Source organism: Sciurus carolinensis, chromosome X (genome assembly GCF_902686445.1).
Source record: "Sciurus carolinensis chromosome X, mSciCar1.2, whole genome shotgun sequence".
Taxonomy (NCBI): domain Eukaryota; kingdom Metazoa; phylum Chordata; class Mammalia; order Rodentia; family Sciuridae; genus Sciurus; species Sciurus carolinensis.
Genome location: NC_062232.1, coordinates 51701469 through 51727440, shown reverse-complemented (window position 1 = coordinate 51727440; position 25972 = coordinate 51701469). Strand labels below are relative to the sequence as shown.

The 25972-nt window shown below is 35.7% G+C and overlaps 1 protein-coding gene across 3 annotated transcripts in view; it reads left to right on the top strand.

The window, feature by feature from the left end:
• The window catches only part of Ophn1 (oligophrenin 1), a 408982-nt gene that overhangs the window by 185346 nt on the left and 197664 nt on the right, over nt 1-25972 (top strand). For all 3 annotated transcript variants that reach the window (XM_047536395.1, XM_047536396.1, XM_047536394.1), the window contains exon 6: nt 19935-20036. In XM_047536395.1, coding sequence (XP_047392351.1) covers nt 19935-20036 — 102 coding nt within the window. The remainder of the gene's footprint in view (nt 1-19934; nt 20037-25972) is intronic.

The window sequence follows — 25972 nt, the reverse complement described above, 5'->3', positions numbered from 1 at the left end:
CTCCTTAGCCACTGGGATTACAGGCGTGCCCCACCATTCTGGCAAGGACTGTCTGGTTTCTTCAGTTCCAAAGACCATTTTCTTCATCCTGAATTGCGTGCTATAATTTTTTCCTGTCATTGGCTCCAGCTATATATGAGAAAAATTTCAAGTTAAATTAACTAAAAGATAATTACAAATTTTAACTGCTAGTTTTCATTAACAAAAAGTGTTTGTGGAGCTCCAGTATATTAAATTCCAGGGGCTTCAATAGTGACTTTCTCCAGTAGTGTTTTTAGGAAGAGTAGAAAGTGCCTGGGAACAAAGTGATTGACTGAGTAAATTAGGCTTTTGATAGCTTATATCCAAAACTCATTTGTAACTTTGCATTAGATAATATATTAGGATTCTCCAAAAAAAAAAAGAGAACAAACTGGATGTGTGTAAAGATGGTCCTTGATGCATGATGGCTCAACTTATGATTTTTCAGCTTTATGATGGTGCAAAAGCAATGGACATTCAGTAGAAACCATACTTCCAATTTGAATTTTGATTTTTTTCCCATGAGTGATATGCAGTACAATTCTCCATTGTGATGCTGGGCAGTGGTGGCCAGCTGCAGCTCTGCGTTGGTCAGCCACATGATAATGAGGGAAAACAATCAATACTCTACCTTGTACAGTGCTGCTAAACTTCAGTTGGCAGTGGGTTAGATGTAGTAAATGTATTTTGACAATATTTTCAACTAATGATGGGTTTATACACAACCACATCATAAGTCAAGAGTATCTATCTATCTGTCTACCTACCTACCTACCTACCTGCCTATCTATCTCTTTATTGGTTCAAGGAATTAGTCATGTGATTGTGGGAGTGGGCAAGTTCAAATTTGTAGGACTTGCTGGAGACTTACAGAAGAGTTGATGTTGCCACTCAGATATGAAAGCATTCCTTCTTCTTCAGGTCACTTTAGCTTTTTTTTCTCCTAAAGCCTTTGACTGCTGGTGTAGGCCCACACACTTTCTGAATGGTAGTCTACTTTACTTTAATTTATTCAAATGTTAATCTCATCTAAATATTAAATTTACAGCAAACCCAGACTAGTGCATTATGAAATATCTGGGTATTATGGACTAGCCAAGTTGAAAATAAAATTACCCATCAAATACCAAGAGAGCATTTGTTGTTATTCCAATGTTCAGTCACTGGGCTCCAGGTCTTCTCTCTGTAGTTCTCTTAGACTTTGCTTAAGATCCTAGGATGGCTGTCAGAGATCAACGTATCACATTGTCATATATTAGCAACCCAGATAAGATGGAAGGGAAAGGGCTCTTTTCACATACCATATTTTTCTTTTATTCAGAAAGGAAAATGTCTTCCCAAAGCTGCCAGCAGACTTTCCCTTATACCTCATTGGCAACAACTGAGTTGTGGGTCAACTCTTATATCAATAATTGGCAAAGACAAATAAATCTTAATACTAAGACTTAGGATACTTGGCTCAGGAGAGAGGGACACTATTCCTGAGAACATTGATTGCCTGCCCAATATCTGAAGAAATAGGAAGAAGAAGGATGGCCATTAAGTCGGCAATTAATATTGACTGTCATCATGGCCTTTTGAGAAAGGAGATGTTGGACCCTAACCAGCAACCTTTGCAATATACTCAAAAGGCATGAAAGAAAAAAAAATCTTGATATCTGTCTAGAGTACTTTATTATAGTAATCACAGTGGCGTTTTCCCCATATCCTGCTTTCTAAAGAGATATTACATTGAAGATTTGGTGAGGGACAGTGATCCCCAGAAAGGTCCAACAGGAAGTTAGTGCTAGAATTAGGAAAATATATGATATTCTTCTCTTTCCTTTGTGTTCTTTGGATCACATTTTCATCATCCAGCAGGTCTTAAGCACTTTAAGAACTTACATGGAAATGATTCCTGCCTATATAATATAGGCCTACTGTGTTTTTCTAATTTATTTTTATCCAGTTTATATTGTTGTTTATATTTAGCACAAAATACCTTCAATATTATGATTTGGAACTCAGTTTTAGATGAGGAAACAGAAGCTTAAAAGGTAAAGTGACCAAAGGGCACATATTTTTAGTGAGAGAAACCTGAACCTAAGTCACTTAACTCCTACTCAGATAATCACACTTTCCTTCACAGATATTTCAGAATTATAATATTTTAGACATATCTTTTTTGTTCTGTTTATATATAGATAACTTAAAATGTTGAACTTCAGCACCTTAAACAAAATAAAGCAAAAGTAATTTGTAATTTATGAGCAGACTCAAAACTTTGAATAGTGGTATACTGCTGAGATAATTTTATAGGCTGAAAAGCATGCCTTCAAATAATATTTTCTGCATCCATCATTTTTTTTCAGGTGGAATTGGGTATACCTCTTCTTTAGTTTTCTTAGCTGAAAAAGATTACAGTAGTGAGCTATAAAGTTTATTGTAAAGTTCTATGAATAATATAAGTTAAGACTAGAACCTAATGAGGTCTCCAGGTTGCCATTCCAAAAGCCAAGGGATATATTTATAAGTTAATGTATTTCTAAGTCAATAGCTATCCAGAAAACTTAGTCCATAGAATGTTCTATTTACTTGCCTGTGTTTTGATCAAAGCATATATTTGAGAGTTCTGTCTTTTCATTGGCACTATGGTGTCAGGCATGACAGTCTTGGAGGAGGTCCATCTTCCAAAGTCAGACTTCCTCTAAAAAATCTCCACAGGGTAGCATGTCCAGAGCATATTTTTCTTGTTCATTTATATAGCCTTTGTGTGTTCCAGAAAAATATACTTAGCTGCTTCTTACATTCTTTGACACCTAGGAAGGGTTTGCATTATTAGACAGAGAAAAAAATCTTAAACCCCATCCAGAAATTAATTTATTTTGTGATATTGGGGATTGAACCCAGGACTTCAATCATGCTAAACATGTGCTCTTCCTCTGATTTATATGCCCAGTCCCACCAACCAGAATTTTATAGCCAAAAGGAGATATTTCAGTATAATATTTCAAAACATTTACTTTCTTTCCTTGAGTATGTCAAGGATGGTTGTTGTTGTGGTTGTCATCGTTATCATCACTGTCCCTATCAAACATTTCATATATGTTAAGTAGTACTGGGAATGTAGCTCTGTGGTAGAGTGCTTTTCTAGCATGTGAGAGGCTCTGGGTTCTATCACCAGAACCAGAAAACCAAAAAGCAACTAATATGTGTTAAGTATTTACCACATATGATCTCTTTTGGCCCTTGCAACAATTCTGATGTGTATCACAATTTAATTTTGACTCCATTCTTTAAGAAATTTATCATGCTGGGCATTATGGTACATGCCTATAATCCCAATAGCTTTAGAGGCTGAGGCAGGAGGATCACAAATATGAAACAGTCCTCAGCACCTTAGCGAGGCCCTAAGAAATTTAGTAAGATCCTGTCTCAAAATAAAAATGGGCTGGAGATGTGACTCAGTGGGTGAGTACCCCTGGGTTCAAGCCTGGTACAAAAAAAATACAAAAACAAACAAATAAAACAAAACCAAAACCAAAACAAACCAAAAAAAAAAAAAAAAAACTCAGAAAGTTTTTAAAAAAATTTATCATGGCCATAATATACTTTTCTGAGCGTCCCAGAAAACCTTCCTATGTGTCATCTATTACAAGAAGAATAACAATAAAGCACCTTAAAACTCTGTGGAAATAAGCATTTATTTCTAGCTCATATATCTGTGCATTGGCTGCGATGACTCTGTTTACAAGAGTTAAGTTTGATGGGGCTTGGCTCAGGTCCCAAGTTCCTTCTAGGTCTGCTACATGTGTCCATTTTTCAAGGACCTGGGAATTCACTGAGGCAGGCTGTTCTCATACTGATGGCAGCAATGTATTATGGGTGCGCAGAGACATGTGAGGTCCTTTAAAGCTAGACTCAGCTGGCAAACTGTCCCTTCCTCACAAATTCAATTAATCAAAACAAGTGTTATAGCCAGGTCCAATGTCAGTAAGGAAGTGAAATAAATTATTCCTCTAATTGGGGAACTGCAATATCACATGACAAAATACATGGATGGGGGTAAGATTTAGGAATAATAATTCAGTATACCATGCTTTGGCTGAAAGTCAGTGGTGATGAAGAATCAGAATGTTAGAGTGAGACAGAATATTTTGACGGAGACTGTTGGGCATAGTGGGAAGAGGATTGGGATCAGGAGATCTGGATTGGAATCCTCACCCTGACAGTTGTTTGATAGATCTTGAGCAAAACTCATTTTCCTTCATAATAGTTTAACATTAAGGGTCTATGTAATTTCTTCATCTAGTATTTTCATTTTCTATAAAACCAATGCTAATTAGAATGGGTGAACTGATTAACCTAAGTTCAAATAGCTAGGTGGAAACATAGCCAAATCTAGAAGCTAGGGTACTATTTTGATTCCTGTGTCTTCCTTGCTACAGAAGAAAAGGAAATAAATGGGGGCGGAATGAGGAGAGGTTTCAGCTCTCCTCCTTTCCTCATGAAATTAAAGCTATTTTTCTGTAATTGCCATGCTCATCTGTTTCATCTGTTTTCTATTTCTTCCTAGGACTGAACAAGGGGAGGAAGTGCAATATCATGATTTATATATATATCAATCATGATATATAAATACACACACACACACACACACACACACACACACACATAGTTGCTTATTTGACAAATGTTCATACAGTACACATTTCATACCAGGCATTCTTCTGAGTACAGATGTTAATTGATTTAGTCCTCAAATCTACCCTATGAGATAGGGATTGTTACTTTTTTGTTTTACAGATCCAAGTGAAGAAATAAGCAAAAAACCCCAGCACAGACCAAGAAGAGTGACAACAAAAATCTAAGGCATGAGAAAGCTAAATAACTTTCCAACAGTCATGCACTGGAAAGGAGTAGAACTGGTACTTGAACCCAGGTGGTCTGGTTCCAGAGTCCACACCTTTAAACATTGTACTATGCAGTTATACTGTCAGTATCATAGCAAATAGACTTTAGAACTGAACTGACCAACTCTGCTACTTGCTAGTTCTGTGACATGAAGTGAATTATTTCATGTCTCTGAGTCTCATTTTCAACCATAAAATATGGATCAACAATTATATTTATCTCACACAGTTTTGAGGATTAAATGAGATAGGGTATAAAATATGCTTGGCACTGAAACATTGGTTAGATTTCTGTGAACTGCTTCTATAAAGTTTTCAAAATATCTTTATGCATATTCCACCTAACTGTAGACTCTCATTTAAACCTGATAGGGTTTATGAACCTTAGGTCAATTGATTTATCTGTATGATTTATTCTTTAGCAGTCTGCAAGACCATTTAGTATTGTCTCCTCTGTCTGAAATGGGGAAAAGAACAATGATGCCATTTCCCTCAGGGCAAATATTGAGAGCCAGTTATCCCTTGTGTCTTGACTGTCTGGGAAGTTGCTGAGCTGTGTCAGCTATTTTTTTTCCCTATATTTAACCTTAGCTTAAAAGAGTATTGAGGGGCTGGGGTTGTAGTCAGGGGTAGAGCACTTGCTTATCCTGTATGAGGCCCTAGATTTCATCCCCAGTACTGCAAACAAAAGAAAATACTGAATCTGAATTTTGGTGCACACCATTGAGAGTGAATCTCACATCATGGTTCTGAGTTTTCTAATTTGTTTTGTTCATCACTTCTTGTCTTTACCCTGTAGTAGAAAGTTAGTAAGTGTTGATTGGAGTGCCCTTGTGAAGAAGAGCCCTAGTATTTTGCTATATGCTGAAGTCCATATCCTGTTGATAGAAGTGTCATCCTCCTGTACAAAGAGTGACATACTGCCTACACAGGGCCTGGTTCAAGTGGGTGGAGGAGGTTATATAAGCTTACATCCTCTTCCAAGTGGGAGGAGGAGAAGAAAACAGCTGTCAGCTTCACAGCTGGTCTTGCCAGCCCAAGTGATCCCAGCTTCTCTGGCCAGAGAAGGAGCCTCCTCAAGTACATAGAAGGAAGATTTGCTGAACTAGAACCAATGTCTTAAATCTTTGGCAATTCGTGTTAGCTTCTTCTAGCTAGGACAGAAGTTTGTTGGCTTTGGTTGCCTGGACATGGTGTTCTCTAGGCATTTTGTGTGGTCCTCAAGTAACCACCATCTAGCTGCTCATGTACACAAGATTCTCATGGTAGAATCGTGCAAAGCTTATTAACACTCAGATTTTTGGTTTGCTCTTCCTCTGTATCTACTTCTGTACATTCAAAAGGAAAAGAGTGAAAAGGAAGGAAAGAAAGAAATCCTTTAAAAGCAGATACAAGAAATAGCAATCTCCACACTGTGTTCTTCACTTATTCTAACTCTGTGAATGGCATTGCTACCACATTAGTTAACTTCAGCATTTCTCTTTACAATTAAAAGTAATATTGACCATTTGGGGTACATCTTGTCCTTACTCTGGACTATGAGGGTCTTTAAGGCTAGTTCCAGTGGCTTTTCATCTGGATGTTCCTCAAATTTAAGCCCTTGCCTGGTTTCAGTTTAGTTGCTATATTTGTAGCAGGCACAGATAAAATAATCTGTATGACTGAGATGCTAAGTTTATGGTTAAGATGCAAGATTGCTGAATAAAAGTAGAATTGTAGTTTGCCTATAGTCTTAATGCTTTAATGAGTTGCTCTTACGTTTTTCTGTAGCTCTTCTTATTCATATAAATAGTGTTAATGTATATTCCCATTAAAATGATGCAGTGATAGTTTTTCTAGTTATTGAACATGCTAAATGACTAAAATATTCTAGTGATAATATAATTATTATATTATATTCCTTTCTTTCCTTTCCTTAAATTTATCCATTCCTTTTCTGCCTCATGTTTTTCTTTCAATCTCACATTCTTTCTGTCTCCATCACTCAACATGTTGTATACCCTCTACTATGTTCTTATATATAGGGTTACAGAGATAAATGACACATGATACCTGCTCCCAAAGAATTTGGTGTAGACTAGCAAATTGACAATGACAGAACAGGGTTGATGCTAAGATATCATTATGCACAAGTATTGAGGGAGCAGAGGGGACATAGAAAAGACTCTATTGAAATATAGGCATGGAATATCGAAGGATGAATTGAAGTTAGCTAGTGAAGTGGAGTGTGAGGGGGGAGTTTGCTATGTAGAGGGCACAGTTTGTATAAAGAAGACTGGGCTGGGCATGTTGGTGCATACCTGTAATCCCAGGGACTCAAAATTGAGGCAGGAGGACACAGGTTCAAAGGCTAGCCTCAGTGACTTAGTGAGGTTCTGAACAACTTAGTGAAACCCTGTCTCAAAATGGAAAATAAAGGGGGCTGGGGATTTGACTCAGTGGTTGAATACCCCTGGGTTCAATCCCTGTTACCAAAAAAACCCAAAAAACAAAAAAGAAGGTTGTTAAAATACCTATAATCTTCTAGAGGGGTTGTGTATATATTCTCAAGGTATGTAAACGTAGTCTTGGGGTCAATATTGAAGGCCTTTAAGCAGGGGCAGGGAGTTGATTTATAGATTTCTCTATCTCTTACTGGCTGTATGGCCTTGAGTAATTCATTTAACGTCTCTGAGGTTTAGTCTCTTCATTTGTAAAACAATAATATTCGTGTTTATTACGAGGCATGGGACCAAATGCCCAGACTTTACACATTTATTAGAGCTACTCAGATTTTCTTTCTTTTGTACTCATCTTTGATTTTTCTGCACTACACGGTAGTCATGTATCAAGTGTATCTTTTATTTATTTATTTTTTGTGGGGGTGGGTACTGGGGATTGAACTCAGGGGCACATGGCCACTGAGTCCATCCCCAGCCTGATTTTGTATTGTTTAGACACAGGGTCTCATTGAATTGCTTAGTGCCTTGCTTTTGCTAAAACTGGCTTTGAACTCATAGTACCCTTGCCTCAACCTCCTGAGCCACTGGGATTACAGGCATATGCCTTCATGTCTGACTAAATTGTTTCTTGAGCACTTATTATATACCTATTCCAATGATAGGTCATAGAGATAAAGAGTTGAATAAAACACTACTCATGGCTTCAAAAAGTTCAAAGGTATGTAACTATAATGACCACAGAAACATGATTTCTTGTCTCCTCTATGCCATAAGGAAAGCATCAATCTACTAATTTTCTAGTCCTCTACAAAAATTCCTCTCCATCCCTGCCCATATTTGCTCTCTTCCCACACATCTCAGATAATATCCTGGCCCTTCTCCTACCCATGGGTGATCCCTTTACTTGGGTTTTCTATCCCATCCCCTTATCTTTTTTCTCCATATTGGAAAGCACTTACATCCCTGCTTTATTAAAGAGAGAGCATCATGCTTTTCTCAAAGGCCAGGAGAGACCACAATATAACAATGGTGACTCAACTGGTGATAGTTAAAAAATGTAGCAAAAGGAACTCAGAGTGAACATTAGTTAGAAATGGAGGTCAATGGCTTCAGGTAGTCTCTTAACTGCAAGCAAGGTGCCCAGTTCAATGATTGGGAGGGAGAAAATTGTGGGAAAGTTCAAGATTTTCTAGAACCAAATTGGATACAGGTCTAGTGGATCTAATTACCAGTGGAGGACCTGAGGTACAGGAAATGTGTGCCTCAACTGAGATATAAAGTGAAGAACTGGGTATTACGAACCAGATAGAAATTCTGATATCCCAACTGAGGTACAAAGACAAAGTCATGCTAGTAGCTATGAATCCAGAGCTCTCAATCTATCTTCCCTCATGTAAGTCTGTTTTCAACAACTGGATCCAGGTCAACCCTTGTATGGCATATCAGATTGCCTCCAATCTTGGGAAGAGAAGGAACCAAACAGCTAAGGCTTTATAATTTTAGTAAGGAAATATTGGAGAAGGGCATTCTAAGAGAAAATCATACGGGCATAAGCACAGTATGAAAAAGTGTGAAGCTGGGTATGGTGGCACTTTTCAGAGGTCAAAAAACTAGTAATTGATAGAACCAATGTTTGAGTTTGGGTCTTTCTCATCCTGAGCTTGCAAATTATTTTATTGTTATAAAATATATAAAATATAAATTTCATCTTTTAAATAATTTTTAAATTTACAATTCAGTGCTATGGGCTGTATTCAAAATGTTGTGTAACCATCAACAGTGCCTATTTCTCAAACTTTTTATTACCTCAAGTAGAAATTTTGTGCCTTTAAGCAATATTACCCAGTTCTCATTGTATCCTGTAGGAAACTCTAATTTAATTTCTGTGTCTATGAATTTTCTTCTCTTTTTTCAAATATGTTAGCTTATAGCTATTTATAACTCTTCTGTCTTTTAAAATATCTGTAATAGCTGCAATATTTAACTTATTATATTCTATATAGTATATTGTGTTTATTTGCATCTTCTCTTTACTTGATCAGCCTTACCAGTAGAATTATGTAATATTTATCTTTTGGTGTCCCAATTAGCATAATGTTTTCAAGGTTCATCTGTGTTGTGGCATGTGCTAGAATTTCCTCATTTTTTATGACTGAATAATCTTCCATTTTATTTATATGCCATGAACATGGTAAACAATTATCTATGTGTCCATCTTATTGATTCTTTTGGGCATATATCTAGTAGCAGAATTACTGGGTTATATAGTAATTCTCTGCTTAAATTTTTGAGGAAATGACATAAAGTTGATCAAGGTGCTATGTCCCTTTATATTCACATCAGCAGTGCATAAGGATTCTGATTTTTCCATATCCTCAACAACACTTTTACTTTCTATAAATTTTATTATAACCATTATAGTAGGTATGACATGTTATGCCATTGTGATTTTGATTTGTATTTCCAATGACTAAATGATATTGAGAATCTATTCATGTGGAGAATGTCCATTTGAGTTTTGCCCATATTTTTATCTTATTGTTGTTGATTTGTAAGTGTTCTTTCTATACTCTGGATACTAGATACTTTTTAGATATATGTGCATATTTATGCATAATTTTGCATAAATGGGATCATATCAGGTGATTAGTAATTTTTTCTATTGTCATACCCTTTAGTTTAATAAATATCAATGTATGGTATAATTTGTAATAGTGCTTGATGTACCATTATATAAATGAATCATGCAAATATAAAGGGCAAAAAATTAGCACACGAAAATGGAGTCTTTGAGTACACTGATGTATGTTGTCTGAACAAAAGTTGTTCCAGTATGACTTCTCTGGTGAGTTCTATCAAATATTTGAGAAAACTATTATTACTAGTATATAAATTTTCTGGAAAATATGAAGTATAAGAGTTATCAAGGACATTTTATAATGCTATTGTATATGCTCAAGCTTATTGTTTTCTTAAGATTTTGCCACATTTTTCCCATATAGCATTGACATCTTGAAAAACACATGTTAAAAAGTTCTAATAATATTGCTGCTTTATCTATTTTATCAATTTCCTATATTATGAGGTTTTGTTAGTATTATTAATATACTAACAAAAACCCAAGAAAATTTTATGCTAAAAAAAGCCTGAATTATGAGATAAGGATAATATGAGAACATAAACAAAAGGCTCATTGAACTTATGAACACAGTTGCAAAATCTTAAAATATTAACTAATTGAATCTAACAGGGATAACAAATATATCAAGATCAATTAAAGTTTATCCCAGGAATTGCCCCTCCCGCCAAAAATCAGAATTGGGAATCAGTGCAGTTCCCTTCTTTCTTATTGTATCATATGTTTATCTTAGCAAACCTAGATTTGAAGGGAAATTTTTTGACTCAATCATTGTAATATGACAGAAACCTATAGCAAACATACTTAATGAAGAAATTCCTCTTAAGATGGGGAAGAAGATGATTGTGCCTATTCTTCTGGTACTGTTTAACCCAATTCTGGAGGACCTGACTGGAGCTATAACAATGAAAATAAAGCAAATGTGTAAAGATAGAATGAAAATATATAAAATTTGCATTACTTTCTGATGATATAAAAATTTAGAAAAAATTCAAATCATCAATAAATTTATCAGACCTAATATGAAATGTAGGCAGGGTGGATATTAGAAATCATGGACAAAAATCAATATTATGTTTGGCACTTGAAATAATTAACCAGTAAATATGATAAGTGATAATATAATTCACATTAGCAATAAGAACTATAACATTTGTAACACTTATTTATAACAGGAAGATTTAAGACCACAGTGAAAAAAAAAAAATTCTAGTAAAGGAAATGGATCAAAATCATTATAAAATCCAAATACACATTTCTTGCTCTCACATATTTCACATTGATATTGGATAGATGTTAATTTTCCTCAGATTAATCTACAATGAATATTTAGTCAGATTTTATACTAATATTTATTTGGAAGTCTTAAATTTCACAAATAGCTAAACCAACCTCAAAAAAGAAGACTAAAGCCAGGAGAGTTTTCTTACTAGGAACCACAAAATCCTACAAAGTCAATGGAGTTAAAAAAGCCTGGTATGGCCATCATCAGAAGACAAGTAGTATAAAGTAGAGAGCTCACAGGCATGCCCATATATTCATTCAATGTAAAATTAAAACACTACTTCAATTTGGAAAAATTGGTAAAACCGAATCACTAAATAGGGAAATATAAACCTGGATTCCTTCCTAACACCAAAAACAGATATGGGCTCCAGATGATTTAAAGGACTAGAAGTGAAAGGAAAATTCAAGCATGCTTTGTATTGCCTTCTATCCCTGTGATGATGTGAGTGGAAATTTAAGGTCCCAAGGGTTTTTAAAAACCCACAGGAATAATGCCTTTCCAGGGCTTCTTGTTTCACTTTCTTTTGTGGATTCTACACAGTTCTTGCTTAATTTTTTTTTTTTTTTTTTTTTTTTTACTGGAGAACAAATCCAGGGACACTTTTAACCACTGAGCTACATTCCCAGTCCTTTTTTTGGCAGTGGGCTGGGGTCAGGGTCAGGATCTTGCTAGGTTGCTGAGAGTATCACTGAGTTGCTGAGGCTGATCTCTAACTTTCGATCCTCCTGCCTCAGTCTCCCTAGTTCCTGGAATTACTGGTATGCATCATTGTGCCCAGTCAGGTCTTGCAATTGAGTTTTAAAAGATTAAACAATACTTTCTACAGAATATTAATTTTTAGTTCAGAGTTAGTGTATCTCATCAACCATACTTCCAGAATTGAAAATTCCCCACCTCTTCTTTTTCTTTTTTTAAATTCATTTTTATTGTAAACAAATGGGATACATCTTGAAGCATGAAGTAGAAGCATACCGTTTTTGTAATCATACATTTACCTAGGGTAATAGTTTTTGATTCATTCTGTTATTTTTTTCTTCCCCCCACCCCTCCCACCCCTCTTATCCCTCTATACAGTCCCTACTTCCTCCATTCTTGCCCCCTTCCCACCCCCCATTATGTATCATCATCTGCTTATCAGTGAGATCATTTGTCCTTTGGTTTTTTGAGATTGGCTTATCTCACTTAGCATGATATTCTCCAATTTCATCCATTTGCCTGCAAATGCCATAATTTTATTATTTTTTATGGCTGAATAATATTCCATTGTGTGTGTGTGTGTGTGTGTGTGTATATATATATATATATATATATATATATATATATATATATCACAGTTTCTTTATCCATTCATCAATCGAAGGGCATCTAGGTTGGTTCCACAATCTGGCTATTGTGAATTGAGCAGCTATGAATATTAATGTGGCTGCATCTCTATAGTATGCTGATTTTAAGTCCTTTTGGTATACGCCAAGGAGTGGGATAGCTGGATCAAATGGTGGTTTCATTCCAAGATTTCTAAGGAATCTCCATACTGCTTTCCAGAGTGGCTGCACTAATTTGCAACCCCACCAGCAATGTATGAGTGTTCCTTTTCCCCACATCCTCTCCACCACCTGTTGTTGCTAGTGTTCTTGATAATCGCCATTCTAATTGGGGTGAGATGGAATATTAGGGTAGTTTTGATTTGCATTTCTCTTCTTACTAAAGATGTTGAACATTTTTTCATATATCTGTTGATTGCTTGTAGATCTTCTTCTGTGAAGTGTCTGTTCATTTTCTTAGCCCATTTGTTGATTGGGTTATTTGTATTTTTGGTGTAGAGTTTTTTGAGTTCTTTATAGATTCTGGAAATTAGTGCTCTATCTGAAGTATGCGTGGCAAAGATTTTCTCCCACTCTGTAGGCTCTCTCATTACTTTAATCTTATTATTTTAAACCCTCTGATGCTTCACACCATATCTCCCTAGCATGGTGTACAGTCCCTGAGTGATTAGGCAAGTATTCAATAACCTCCACAATAGTCTTCTGTAGGTTCTCTCTTTGTATTGCTGGTAGTTTCCTTTGCTGAGAGAAAACTGTTTAGTTTGAATCTATCCCAGTTATTGATTCTTGCTTTTATTTCTTGTGCTGTGGGGAGAGGGGGGATCAATCTAACAAAAGAGGTGAAAGACCTCTACAATGAGAACTACAGAACACTAAAGAAAGAAATTAAAGAAAACCTTAGAAGATGGAAAGATCTCCCATGTTCTTGAATAGGCAGAACTAATATTGTCAAAATGGCCATAATACCAATAGTGCTATACAAATTCAATGCAATTCCAATTAAAATCCCAATGACATACCTTAGAGAAATAGAGAAAGCAATCATGAAATTCATCTGGAAGAATAAGAAATCCAGAATAGCTAAAGCAATCCTTAGCAGGAAGAATGAAGCAAGGGGTATCACAATACCAGACTTTCAACTATACTACAAAGCAATATTAACAAAAACAGCATGGTATTTGCACCAAAATAGACAGGTGGATCAATGGTACAGAATAGAGAACACGGACACAAACCCGAATAAATACAATTTTCTCATACTAGACAAAGGGGCCAAAAATATGCAATGGAGAAAAGATAGCCTCTTCAACAAATGGTGCTGGGAAAACTAGAAATCCGTATGCAACAGAATGAAACTTATCCCCTATCTCTCACTCTGCACAAAACTCAACTCAAAGTTGATCAAGAACCTTGAAATCAGACCAGAGACCCTGCATCTTATAGAAGAAAAAGTGGGTTCAAATCTTCAACATGTTGGCTTAGGATCAGGCTTCCTTAACAGGACCACCTCTTCTTTTTCATTTCAGTCTATTGCAAGAGAAAGTTTAAATAATAGGAGACATTTGCCAGGCACAAGAGAATCCACTCATCTCATTTGCAGGTTTTCTTAAAGAACAGCCTTTGGCTGTTCTATCATATGAATATTTGATCTTGTCATAAAGCTAGTGACTTTATTTTGAGGATATGTTTTGGCAGTTAATCATAAATATTAGATGATGCAACCTAATTTTTGAGTAGGAAGAAATATTTACCACAATATCTATCTTCTCATATTTATTAGAAGCACATAGAGTATTTATTGCTGAGCAGCCCAACACTTCAGGGCTATAAAGGTCTAGACTATTCAATAATAGAGAATAGACTATGGAGAAGGAAACCAAGTTGGAAAAATGAACACTGCATCCTCTAACCCAGGTTAAAAAATCATTTCATAGTCAAATAATAATAACCATTAATTGTCACTTACAAAGAGGAGTGGTGGGATTCCCTGTGATAACATACACAAGACACTAATTTAAAAAACTATAAGTAAATAGCAGAAAGATTAGTAGAGTACAGGGAAGAGAACAGAGGAAGGGGGGAGAGGAGGGAAAGGGGAAGTACTCTGTACTGAATTAGAGCAATTTTATTTCATGCTTTCATAATTATGTCATAATTATGGTATGTATAGCTAAAAAGAATTAATAAAAACATTTAATTTCTACTAAGGCCCAGAACTGAAAGACTGAAAGGGTCCATCAAGTACCCACTAGGATGGATGGAGTTAGACTTTTACCTGAGGACATTATCAGGAAATTTCTGAATCTCTGAAATGAATACAGAATCCTATAAACTTAGAGTCCTACATCTAGCCAAACTATCAATTAAGTATGAAAGTCAATAAAGAAATTTTGAATATGACAGATATCAAAAACTCACATATGTCTTCCTTTTTCATGACTATATGTGAGTGGTTTTATGGTAACATGAAAGTAAAATAGGAGAAATGAAAACGGAATATGGGGAAATTGGAAAAGTACCAACACAGAGGAAAGGGGAATACTATGTTCTTGGTGAAAGCATAACTTCCAAAATGATAACTGGGTACTTAGACATAGAAGGCAGCAAGTCCAGATTAGTACTGCTAGAAGTTTCTAGGTTGTTTACTTATTTTTAATAAATTTATTTATTTATTTTTATGTGGTACTGAGGATAAAACCCAGTGCCTTGAATGTGCTAGGTAAGTGCTCTACTCTTGAGACACAACCCCGGCCCCCTTTAAGCGATACTATTTTAAACTAACTGATATGAATGGAAATATTAAGAGGAGATTCAGAGAGCTGGAGGAGAGGTAGAGTTTAAATCAGTGAGTGCTGTGCATATTGAAAACTAAGCAAAAATCAACCAAAGCAAAACAAAAGGCAATTAAAAGAAAGGCAGTTATTGACTTTAGTGAATAAAAATGTTGCATAGGAAGTAAGATAGAGCATATTCTACTCTATGGATTATCTGCAAATAATGTTTAGATAGTCATAATGATGTAAATACCGAATATAGACCAAACCAAATTTACAAGAAGAGTATATAAGGGGTATGAGAGGAAGGGAAGTGTGGAAAGTGGGAAAGTGGAGATGGTAGTGGGGATTGTAATGGTACAGGAAGAAAGCTAAATCCACATTTTCTGTAATGGGCTATTAATAAATAATGCATATAATTTAACGTTTAAGAAATTACAATTAGGAATTTTATTCTGAGATGTTAGAGATATGGAAGTAAATACTAGAAGAATCAGCTTAAAGAGGTGACACTGGGCTGGACACTGCATGCAGACCTGTAATCCCAGTGACTCGGGAGACTGAGGCAGGAGGATTGCAAGTTCAAAGCCACCCTAAGCAACTTAGACCCTGTCTCTATATAAAGATCTAGACTATTCAATAATAATTCTATATAAAAATAATAAAAAAAATATATAAAGGGCTGGGGATGTGACTCAGTGGTCAAGAATTCCTGGGTTCAATCCCCAGTCAATGAGAAAGAGAGAGAGAGTTGAGAGCTGCTTCTGGGGAAAGGGTAATAGGAGCAAAGGTTGCTCGTGTTACTGCTGGTGTTAATTAACTTCGTGTATCTACATGTTTATTGGATTAAGGAAAAAAAAGTGTCTGATACTTGCAATACTTCTTAATTGATCATTTGAGCATCCTGAATGTGAGGCTGAAATCCAGTTCTCATGCTTTATTTTCTCTCTTCAGTCTCTGATTCTTTATAGAATTGTATAAATTCCCATGACATAAGAAAAAAAAATTAAGCCTAACACTTAGAGTTAATGTGAAGGCTTCAATTAAATAATTTATAATAAAGAACCTCACACTCTGCTTGGCAAATATGTTCTTGAGAAATAGAAGTTTCTCTCCCTTTTCCATCAGTCTTGGTTGAACATTGTTTTTTGTTTGTTTGTTTGTTTCTTGGTACTGAGGATGAAACCCAGGGTCACTCTACCACTTAGTTGATTCCCCAGTCCTTTATTATTATGAGACAGGGTCTGGCTAAATTGCTGAGATTGGCCTGGAAATTGGAGTCTTCTTGCCTAAGTCTCCTAAGTAGCTGGGATTACAGGGGTGTGCCACAAAGCCCAGACCATTGCAACTCTTCTTTTTTCTCTGGTTGCTTGAGCTTTTGGTGTTATATCTAACAATCCATTAACTAATCTGTCAAGAAGATTTATACCTGTGTTTCCTTCTCCGTGTTTCATATTTTATAGTTTTAGCTTATACATTGAGTTAATTTTTGAACATGGAGTGAGATAAGGCTCCCACTTCATTCTATCCTCAGTTCAAAATACTGCACCAAGGTAGATGCAGTGCATGGAAAGTGCCTCATCATTAAAGCTTCTGGTACTTTTGGCACTTGCAGTTCAGTTGACCCTGGAATAAATGTTCTTGTTTTTAAACAGTGTTGGGATATCCCAGAAGTAGTAGGCTTCTACTTTCTAGCTGAATTTAGTGAAATTAAATGTAAGTGCACTCATGAAGAAATGTAAAATATGAATAGACCCATAACAAACAATAAAAAGAAGTTGGGGCCTTATATCACACCATGGTCAAAAATTAACTCAACATGAATATATAAGATAAAATTGTCAAATGCGAAACTCTGAGAAGAAATAATTAGGCAGCAATTTCTTAGCTATAACACCAAAAAGTATGAGCAACCATAGAAAAAATAGACTTCACAAAATTAAAAACTTTTATGCACCAACGAACACTATCAAGAAAATGCCAAGAAAACCCAAAGAATGGGAGAAAATACTTGCAAATGTCATATTCAGAACATATACAATGAATTCTCATGACTCAATAATATAAGAATAAATCTAATTTTAAAATGGACAAAGTAGTTCAATAAATGTCCTTGGAAGAATATATAAAAAGGGTTCATTAATACACGAAAAACCATATTAAATAATTTATCATTAGGAAAATGTAAATCAATCTTCAGTGAGATACCACTTCACTTCCACTTAGCTAGTTATAATAATAAGTTTTGGTGAGGATGTAGAGGTTTTGGAACTCTACACACATTGCTGTGCAGGATGTACACCAATTTTGGAAAGGTAGTTTGTCAATTCCTCAAAACTTCAATTCCCTGGGGTATGTTTATGCATGCCTATAATCCAAGTGATCTGGGAGGCTGAGGCAGGAGGAGCACAAGTTCAAAGATAGCCTCAGCAACTTTGCCATACACTGTCTCAAATTAAATAAATTAATTGAAAAGGGCTTGGACTGTGGCTCAGTACTTAGGTGCCACTGGTTTCAATCCCTGGTACCAAAAAACAAAACAAAACAAAGCACTCAGTCCCTTAATCCTAGATGTATACTCCAAGGAGCTGAAAACATGACCACAGAAAATCCCATACATGAATATCCATAGCAGTATCATATAGACAAAAGATAATTAAAAACGTGCATCAGCTGATGAATTCATAAAAAAGGTAGTACATCCATACACTCAAATGTTTTTCCATCATAGAAAAGGCTGATAATAATGTGCTACAGGTTGGATGAATCTTGAAAATGTTATATAAAAGAAGCCATTCAGATAAGGCCATAATGCATGGTTCCAGTTACATGAAATGTCTAGAATAGGAAAATCCACGGAGACAGAAATTAGACTGTGCTTCTTGAAGGTGGGCTTGGTAAAGTAATGGGGAGAGACTGCTAATGTGTATGGGATTTCTTTTTGGGGTAATTCAAATATTTTGGAGTTGGATAGCAGTGATAGTTGAACACCTTTGTGACTATTCTGAAAAAAAGTATTGAATTGTATACTTCAAGGGCATGGATTTTGTGATGTTAGTTATGTCTCACAGTTTTTATTTAAAGAATGGAAATATAGGAGAATTTGGCCCATGATATTTTATTTATTCCTGGATAATGCACTAAGATTTCAAATAATTCTTACTTTAAATTGATTTAGCAGCTGGAGGAACAGTTTGCCCTATGATTTGTGTGAAATTCTCTACCAGCTGTGTTTTGATGTCTTAGTCAGGGCCAGAGTAACAGTCCTGCCTTAGCTTTATTCAAAGGGGTACCCAATCATTGATTTATAAGCCCCCTGAGTTTTATTTCTCCTGTGATCTTCTGGGCTGTATTTCACTATGTGAAAGAAGTCAGATGAATCTGTATATTATGTGATCTTGAATAAGTTTATTTCTTCTTATTTAAACCTTAATTTCTTTTACCATATCTGCTTTTCAGTGTTGTGAAGACTAAAAGAGATAATAGAATTCAAATATCCATTACAGTGCCCAGACCGATGTAGGCCTCAGTTAATGTTGTCTTTCTCCCTCCTTTTTTCTTTCCACTAAAAAATACTCTAATAAAAACATACTCCTTACAGGTCACAGGTCACTGGTCATAGGTCTCTGGTCACTCTGCTTTCACCTAGCTTCCTGCACAATAAACCATTGGCAAGGGCTTTTTCCCTTCTCATCTTGGTGTCCCCTGTTGTATCATTTACTAGTACTTGGCACATTGTAGTTAGGTGCTCAGGGAGTTTGGATTTCCAATGAATGAAGCAACACAAGCCCTTTACATGAATTTCCTAGCCTGATGCTGAGAAAATTGCAATGTCAGCAGTAATCTGCAACAAGTGGTCATTGTTAGTGTTGTTTGGAGGCTGTGTGACTTCCACTTGTGCTGAGTAGCAGAGAACCTAATTAAATATCATTCCCAAGGAGAATGAAAGCCAAGTCATCCATTACTTGTAAAGTTTTTGGCATCTTGCTTTCTAGCTAAATCTTCAGGATTTCCCTTCATCCCATTATTAATATCAGCAGTTAATATATAGTAGTGAAATGCTGAAATTATACTGAAGAATTCATTCAAAGAGGCAGTTCTAGGTTCCCATTGTGTTGAACATGTTTAACATATTACTAGGCTGTCTGAATGCATTGTAGATGAACCTTTCCAAGACATATTTAGTTCATTCTTGAGTTCTTTCTTCCTTTAAAAAAAATAAATGAGTGATTAATGCATGTGACAAACAATAGCAGGAAGAAAAGGTAGCTATCAGAGTGGCCCCTTTTAAATGCCATTTTCTGAGCTGCAGCTCCCAAAGCCTTCAGTTATATCAATAGGAGCTAACCTCTGGATACAGAATGGTTTGCAGTTATATTTGAGGAAGTCCAAACTTCTGAGCCTGTTGCAAAAGCAAATTCTCTGTTGGCTTTTTTTTCTCCTTCCCAGGAGCTAGAGGAATTGACCACATGAAACCTGGCACTCTCTCCTTCATTCTTATTTCTAAGTCCACAGAACTAAAATGACACTTAATCTGTACCTTTTTTCCCATGTCTAGGAGCGGAAAAAGAAATTTGAAAAGGATGGCGAAAGGTTTTATTCTTTACTGGACCGGCACTTACATCTGTCATCCAAAAAGAAAGAATCTCAATTACAAGAGGTATGTTTCAGAAAGCCTACCCCTGCCTGTCATTGCTAGGTATGCCTTAGAAACAGAGATGACTTCCTGTTGCAAGGCTTTCCCAATGCTTTGTCTCAGCAGGGAACCATTGCTAATGTAGCTTTTGTAGTTCAAACCCTGACCTGGGACTGGGGCCCTCTGAGTTCTGGAGCCAGCTCTTTCACCAACTCCCTGTTTGACCTTGGATAAGGTACTTCATTCTTGGCTTCAGTCCCTCTATGTGTAAGAGGAGTGGTACTCAGTGATAACTAGAGTCTCTTATAATTCCACATTTCTCAGTCTCCGTTTCCAGATTCCACATGAGAAAATAAACTAGTGTTGTGTTTGTTTGACCAGGAAGAGATCTTCTACATTTTCCCCTGAGATCTTCCATTACATTTTTGGGCGGGTTAGGTTTAGGGTTAGGCTCTCTTTTCACATTATTGATTGTATTCTTTGCTGAGAAAAAGCTTTTTAGTTTGATTCCATTCCATTTATTGATTCTTGATTTTACTTGTGCTCTAGGAATCTTGTTAAGGAAATCAGTCGCTACACCAACATGATGTAGATTTGGTTCTACTTTTTCTTCTAGTAGGCATAGGGTCTCTGGTCTAATGCTTAAGACCTTGATCCACTTTGAGTTGGTATTTGTGCAGGGTGAGAGATAGGGGTTTCATTTCATTTTACAACATATGGATTTCCAGTTTTCCTAGCATCATTTATTGAAGAGGCTATCTTTTCTCCAAAGAATGTTTTTCTTTATAAAATTCCCAGTTTGAGGTATTTTATGAAAACAACAAGAAATAGACTAAGACAAGGTTCTTACAATTCATCTTGTCTGAGGTCATGCAGAGTTTGGCAGTCTGGATCACAACCTCTGATAACCAATTTATTGGGTATCTTTCATATCTGAGGTGGTACGTGAAGGTGGCACGTGAAGGGCCACTATAATGGATAAAATTAGTATTGAAAGGAGGAGGACTGCTTCTCTTTCATAAACTAGATTTAAATCTAGAGTCTTCTATAATTTTCCTTTTGTTTCCTTTTATTTTCTTCCTTTTATTACTATTTTGTGCCAGTGTTCCTTGGCAGAAAACAGTTAACTTAATAGACTTGGAACCCCTATACAGAGAAAGGCCTTTTTATAAGATTAGCATTTTGCTGATCTCAGGGAACTTGACTGGTAAACAGTTCCCTGCATTGATTGAAAAGTTTCCCTAAATGGTAAGAATGGCTCACTGCATAAAATGCCTATTTAACAATGTGGCTTATACTGAACACCTTTTCTTCAGAGAGCCTAGAACTCTAGTACCTTCTATGTAGAGGGTGCCCATGTTACCAGGCCCCAAGAGATTTTTCTGAAAGAGATAATTTCTTCATAAAATGTCCAGCAGACTCTAGCACTGAAGCCATCTGAGCCTAGTGTTTCCTGTTTGGGAAGGCTATTCATTATTGTTTCAATTTAATAGATATAAGCCGCTTCAGATCTTCTATGTAATCTTGTGCAAGTTTTGGAAGATTGTGTCTTTCATGGTATTGTTCATTTCATCTAGGTTATTAAATTTGTGTTCATAGAATTATTCATAATTTTCTTTAATTACCCTTTTAATGTATATGGCATCAGCAGTGATGGTCCCTCATTTCTGACCTTAGTTATTTGTGTCTTTACTCTTTCTTTCTTTCCTTCTTATTTAACCTGGCTAGAGACATATTTTCTTCTTATTTTGTGTATAATTTGTTCTTTTTCTTCTACTTCCCTAAAGTGAAAGTATAGATCAATAGTAAATTTTCTTCTAATTTGCATTTTTAATGCTATAAACATTTGTCTAAGCACTCTTTTTGAAACGTCCTGCAAAGTTGATTTCAATTTAATTCAAAGTACTTTAAATTTTTCTTTAAGACATTCTATGACTGAGTTGTATACACTATTTAATCTCTAAATTTGGGGGTTCAGGTTTTTTGGTTATTGATTTCTAGCATAACTAAATTATGGTCTGAGAGCATGCTTTGCATGATTTCTGTTCTTTTAAATTTGTTCAGGTATATTTTATGTACCAGAATTTGGTTTATGTTGATTGTTCCATGTGACTTTCTGTTGTTGTTGAATTATATATTCTATCAATATCTGTTATATTCAGTTGATTGATGGTCCTTATTGATTTTATGCCTGCTGAATCTGTCAACTACTGATAGAAGAGTACTGAAATATCCAAATCTCATAGTGGATATATCTTTTTATTTTTGCATTTCTATCATGTTTTACATCATGTATTTTTAAAATGAGTTTATTTTCATTTATCTTTATGTGGTGCTGAGGATTGAACACAGTGCCTCATGAGACAAGCACTCTACCACTGAGCTACAACCCCAGGCCTACTTTATGTAGTTTGATGTTCTGTTAGTAGATGTTTTAGTCACCTGTTTTGCTGCTGTGACTAAAGGACCTGACAAGAACAATTTTATGGGAGGAAGGGTTTATTTGAGGCTTCAGAGGTCTTCGTTCCTAGAAGGCCAGCTCCATTCCTTGGGACTTGAGGTGAGGCAGAACACCATGGCAAAAGAGTGTGGCAGAGGGAAGCATCTCACATAATGATTAAGAAGCAGAGAAAGAGATCTCCACTTGCAAGATACAAATATATACCCCAAAGCCACACCCCAATTCCCACCTCTTCTAACCACACCTCACCGCTTCAGTTACCACTCAGTTAATCCCAACAGGGATTAATTCACTGATTTGGTGAAGACTCTCACAACCCAATCATTTCTCCTCTGAACCTTCTTGCATTGTCTCACATGTGAGTTTTGGGGGACACCTCACATCCAAACCATTACACTAGGCATAATCACATTAAGGATTGTGATATCTTAGAGAATTGTTCTGTTTTCATCATGTCGTATCCCTCTTTCCTGGATATTTTTTCTTTGTTCTATAGTGTCCTTTTCCTGAATGTAATACAGCTATTCCAACATTCTTTTGACTAATGTTAGTATAGAGTATATATCTGTCTCCCTACTTTTACTTTCACTCTGCTTTTACCTTTATATTTAATGTGACGTCTTGTAGATAACATGTAGTTGGCTCTTACTTTTATGTGCTTTGACAGTGTCTCTCTAAATTTGTTTATTTAGAATGTTGATATTTAAAGTGACCCTTGATATTGCTGGAGTAGTTTCTTCTATGCTTGATATTAATTTTCATTCACTACCCTTCATTTCAGTTTTGACTTTCAGTCTTTTTATACCATATCTTATTTTAATTGAAAATTTTATATGGCTTCTTTTTTTTGTCCTCTCTTGGCACATCAGTCATATTTTTATTTATTTATTTATTTATTTACTTTTTTCATGGCTGGCTTAGAGCTTATAATATGCATTTGCAAATTCATGCTCCCTTTCAAATAAGTCTGCGGTGGTTAATATGGGAACTTTATAACAGAGTTTTTCCAATTTTTCCCTGTAGTCCCTTACAATATTGTTGTGAGTTATTACACTTATTAGTAAACTCTAGTTGTCAAATATATTGTGCAGTTCTTATTTTAGACATATTTTTATGTGTCACATCAATTAAGAAAAAGAAAAATATAAGGTTTATTTTTTCTTCATTCTTTCTTTATGTGGACCTTCTTTCTTTATGTGGACCCCATTTCTGACTTACATAATTTCACATATATCTGGAGAACATCTTTAAACATTTCTTATTTGACAAAGCATACTGGCAACAAATTCCTTCAATTTTTGTTTGAGAAAGTCTCTTTTTCCATCACTCTTGAAGTATCCTGTCACTGTATACAGAATTCTAAGTTGGTGTTTTTTCTTTTTTCTTTCAAAAAAGTAAGGTTGATTGGGTGCAGTAGTGTATTCCTGTAATCCCAGTGGCTTGGAAGGCTAAGGCAAGATGATTGTGAGTTCAAGGCCAGCAGCAGCAACTTAGCACGACCCTAAGCAAGTCAATGCTGGGGATGTGGTTCAGTGGTCAAGCGTCCCTGGGTTCAATCCCTAGTATAAAACAAACAAACAATATAAAACCCTAAAATTTTTGCTCTCTTCTTTCTGCTTGGTTTCTTCTTATTTGTTTATATTTATTGTCTTTTTTTAATGTGTTCTTTTTGTTATACATGATAGTACAATGTATTTTGATATATCATACATACTTGGAGTATAACTTCCCATTCTTGTGGTTGTACATGATGTGCAGTTACACTGGTCATGTATTCATATATGAATATAGGGAAGTTATGTCCCATTCATTCTAGTCTTTCCCATTTGCATCTTCCTTCCCTTCCCTCCATTCCCACCTGTCCAATCCAGTGAACCTTCACTTCTCTCTCCCCACCACCTTTGTGAGTCAGCATCCACATATGAGAGAAGATTTGACCTTTAGTTTTGGGGGATTGTCTTATTTCACTTAACATGAAACTCTCCAGTACCATCCATTTAACAGCAAATCTGCATGGTTTCTAATAAGAAGTCTGATGCGATTTTTATCCTTTCTTTGTGTAGGTAAGTTATTTCATTGTTCCTCTAGCTTTGTGCAAGACTTTCTTTCATTTTTTGCAGTTTGAATATGATATGCATACATGTACATTTTTAGATACTTCATTTTTAGATACTTGGTCTCTGAGATTTCAGGATGTGTGGTTAGTATCTGTCTTTCATTTTGGAAAATTGTGTTATTATTTGTTAAATGTTTCTTCTGTTCTTTTTTTTTCCCCCTCTTTTCCTTCTGGTACTCTTGAGTATAAACATGTTCTACCTTTTGTAATAGTCTAGTAATTCTTGGATAGTTTACTCCATGTTTTTCATTCCTTTTGCATTTTGGTTTTTGAGCTTTATGTTGATATATATTCAAGCTCACTAATACTTTTTATTGTGGTGCTGGGGATGGAACCCAGGGCATCACACATGTTAGACAAGCACTATACCATTGAGTCATACCTTTAGCCACCAGATTTACTGATTTGTTTTTCCTCAACCTTGACCCATCTACTAATGAGCCCATGAAAGGTATTCTTCATTTCTGCTACAGTGTTTTAGATTTCCTGCTTTTCCTTTGGATCCTTTCTTCAATTTTTCATCTGTCTTCTAATATTACTCATCTGTTATTGCATGATATCTTCTTTTTCCTTAGAGTCCTTATCATATTAATCAGTTATTTTAAATTAATGATTTTATAATTCCACAGACTCTTCTCTGCATATGTTTCTGATGATTGTTCTTTCTCTTCATAAAATGCCTTTCAGCATTCTTACTGACAAGCCAGAGATGATGTTTGGAAAAGGAAACAAGGTACATAGATTTTTAGTGTGAGGTTTTGTGTTTAACTGGCTAGGAGATGGGCTGTGCTTAATTTGCAGTATCTGTCATTGTTAGAGGCTAAATTTTACTCTGGCATCTGTTACAGTTTGGATGTGAAGTGTCCCCTGAAAATTAATGTGTGAGACAATGCAAGAAGGTTCAGAGAAGAAATGATTGGGTTGTGAGAGTCTTAACCCAATCAGTGAATTAATCCCCTGATAGGGATTAACTGAGTGGTAATTGAAGTGGTAGCATGTGGCCGGAAGAGGTGGGAATTGGGGCATGACTTTGGGATATATATATATTTTTTACCTGGAGAGTACAAACGCTCTGTCTGCTCTCTGATCATCATGTGAGCTGCTTCCCTCTGCCACACTCTTCCACCATGATGTTCTGCCTCACCTTGAGCCACAAGGAATGGAGTTGGCTTTCTAGGGACTAAGACCCCAGAAACCATAAGCCCTCAAATGAACTTTTCCTTGTCTACATTTGGGTCAGTCATGTTCTTTATCACAACAGTAAAATAGCTGACTTAAACAGCATGCTTGATTTTTTTTTTATTTTTTTTTATTATTGTATACAAATGGGATACATGTTGTTTCTCTATTTGTACATGGAGTCAAGGCATACCATTTGTGTAA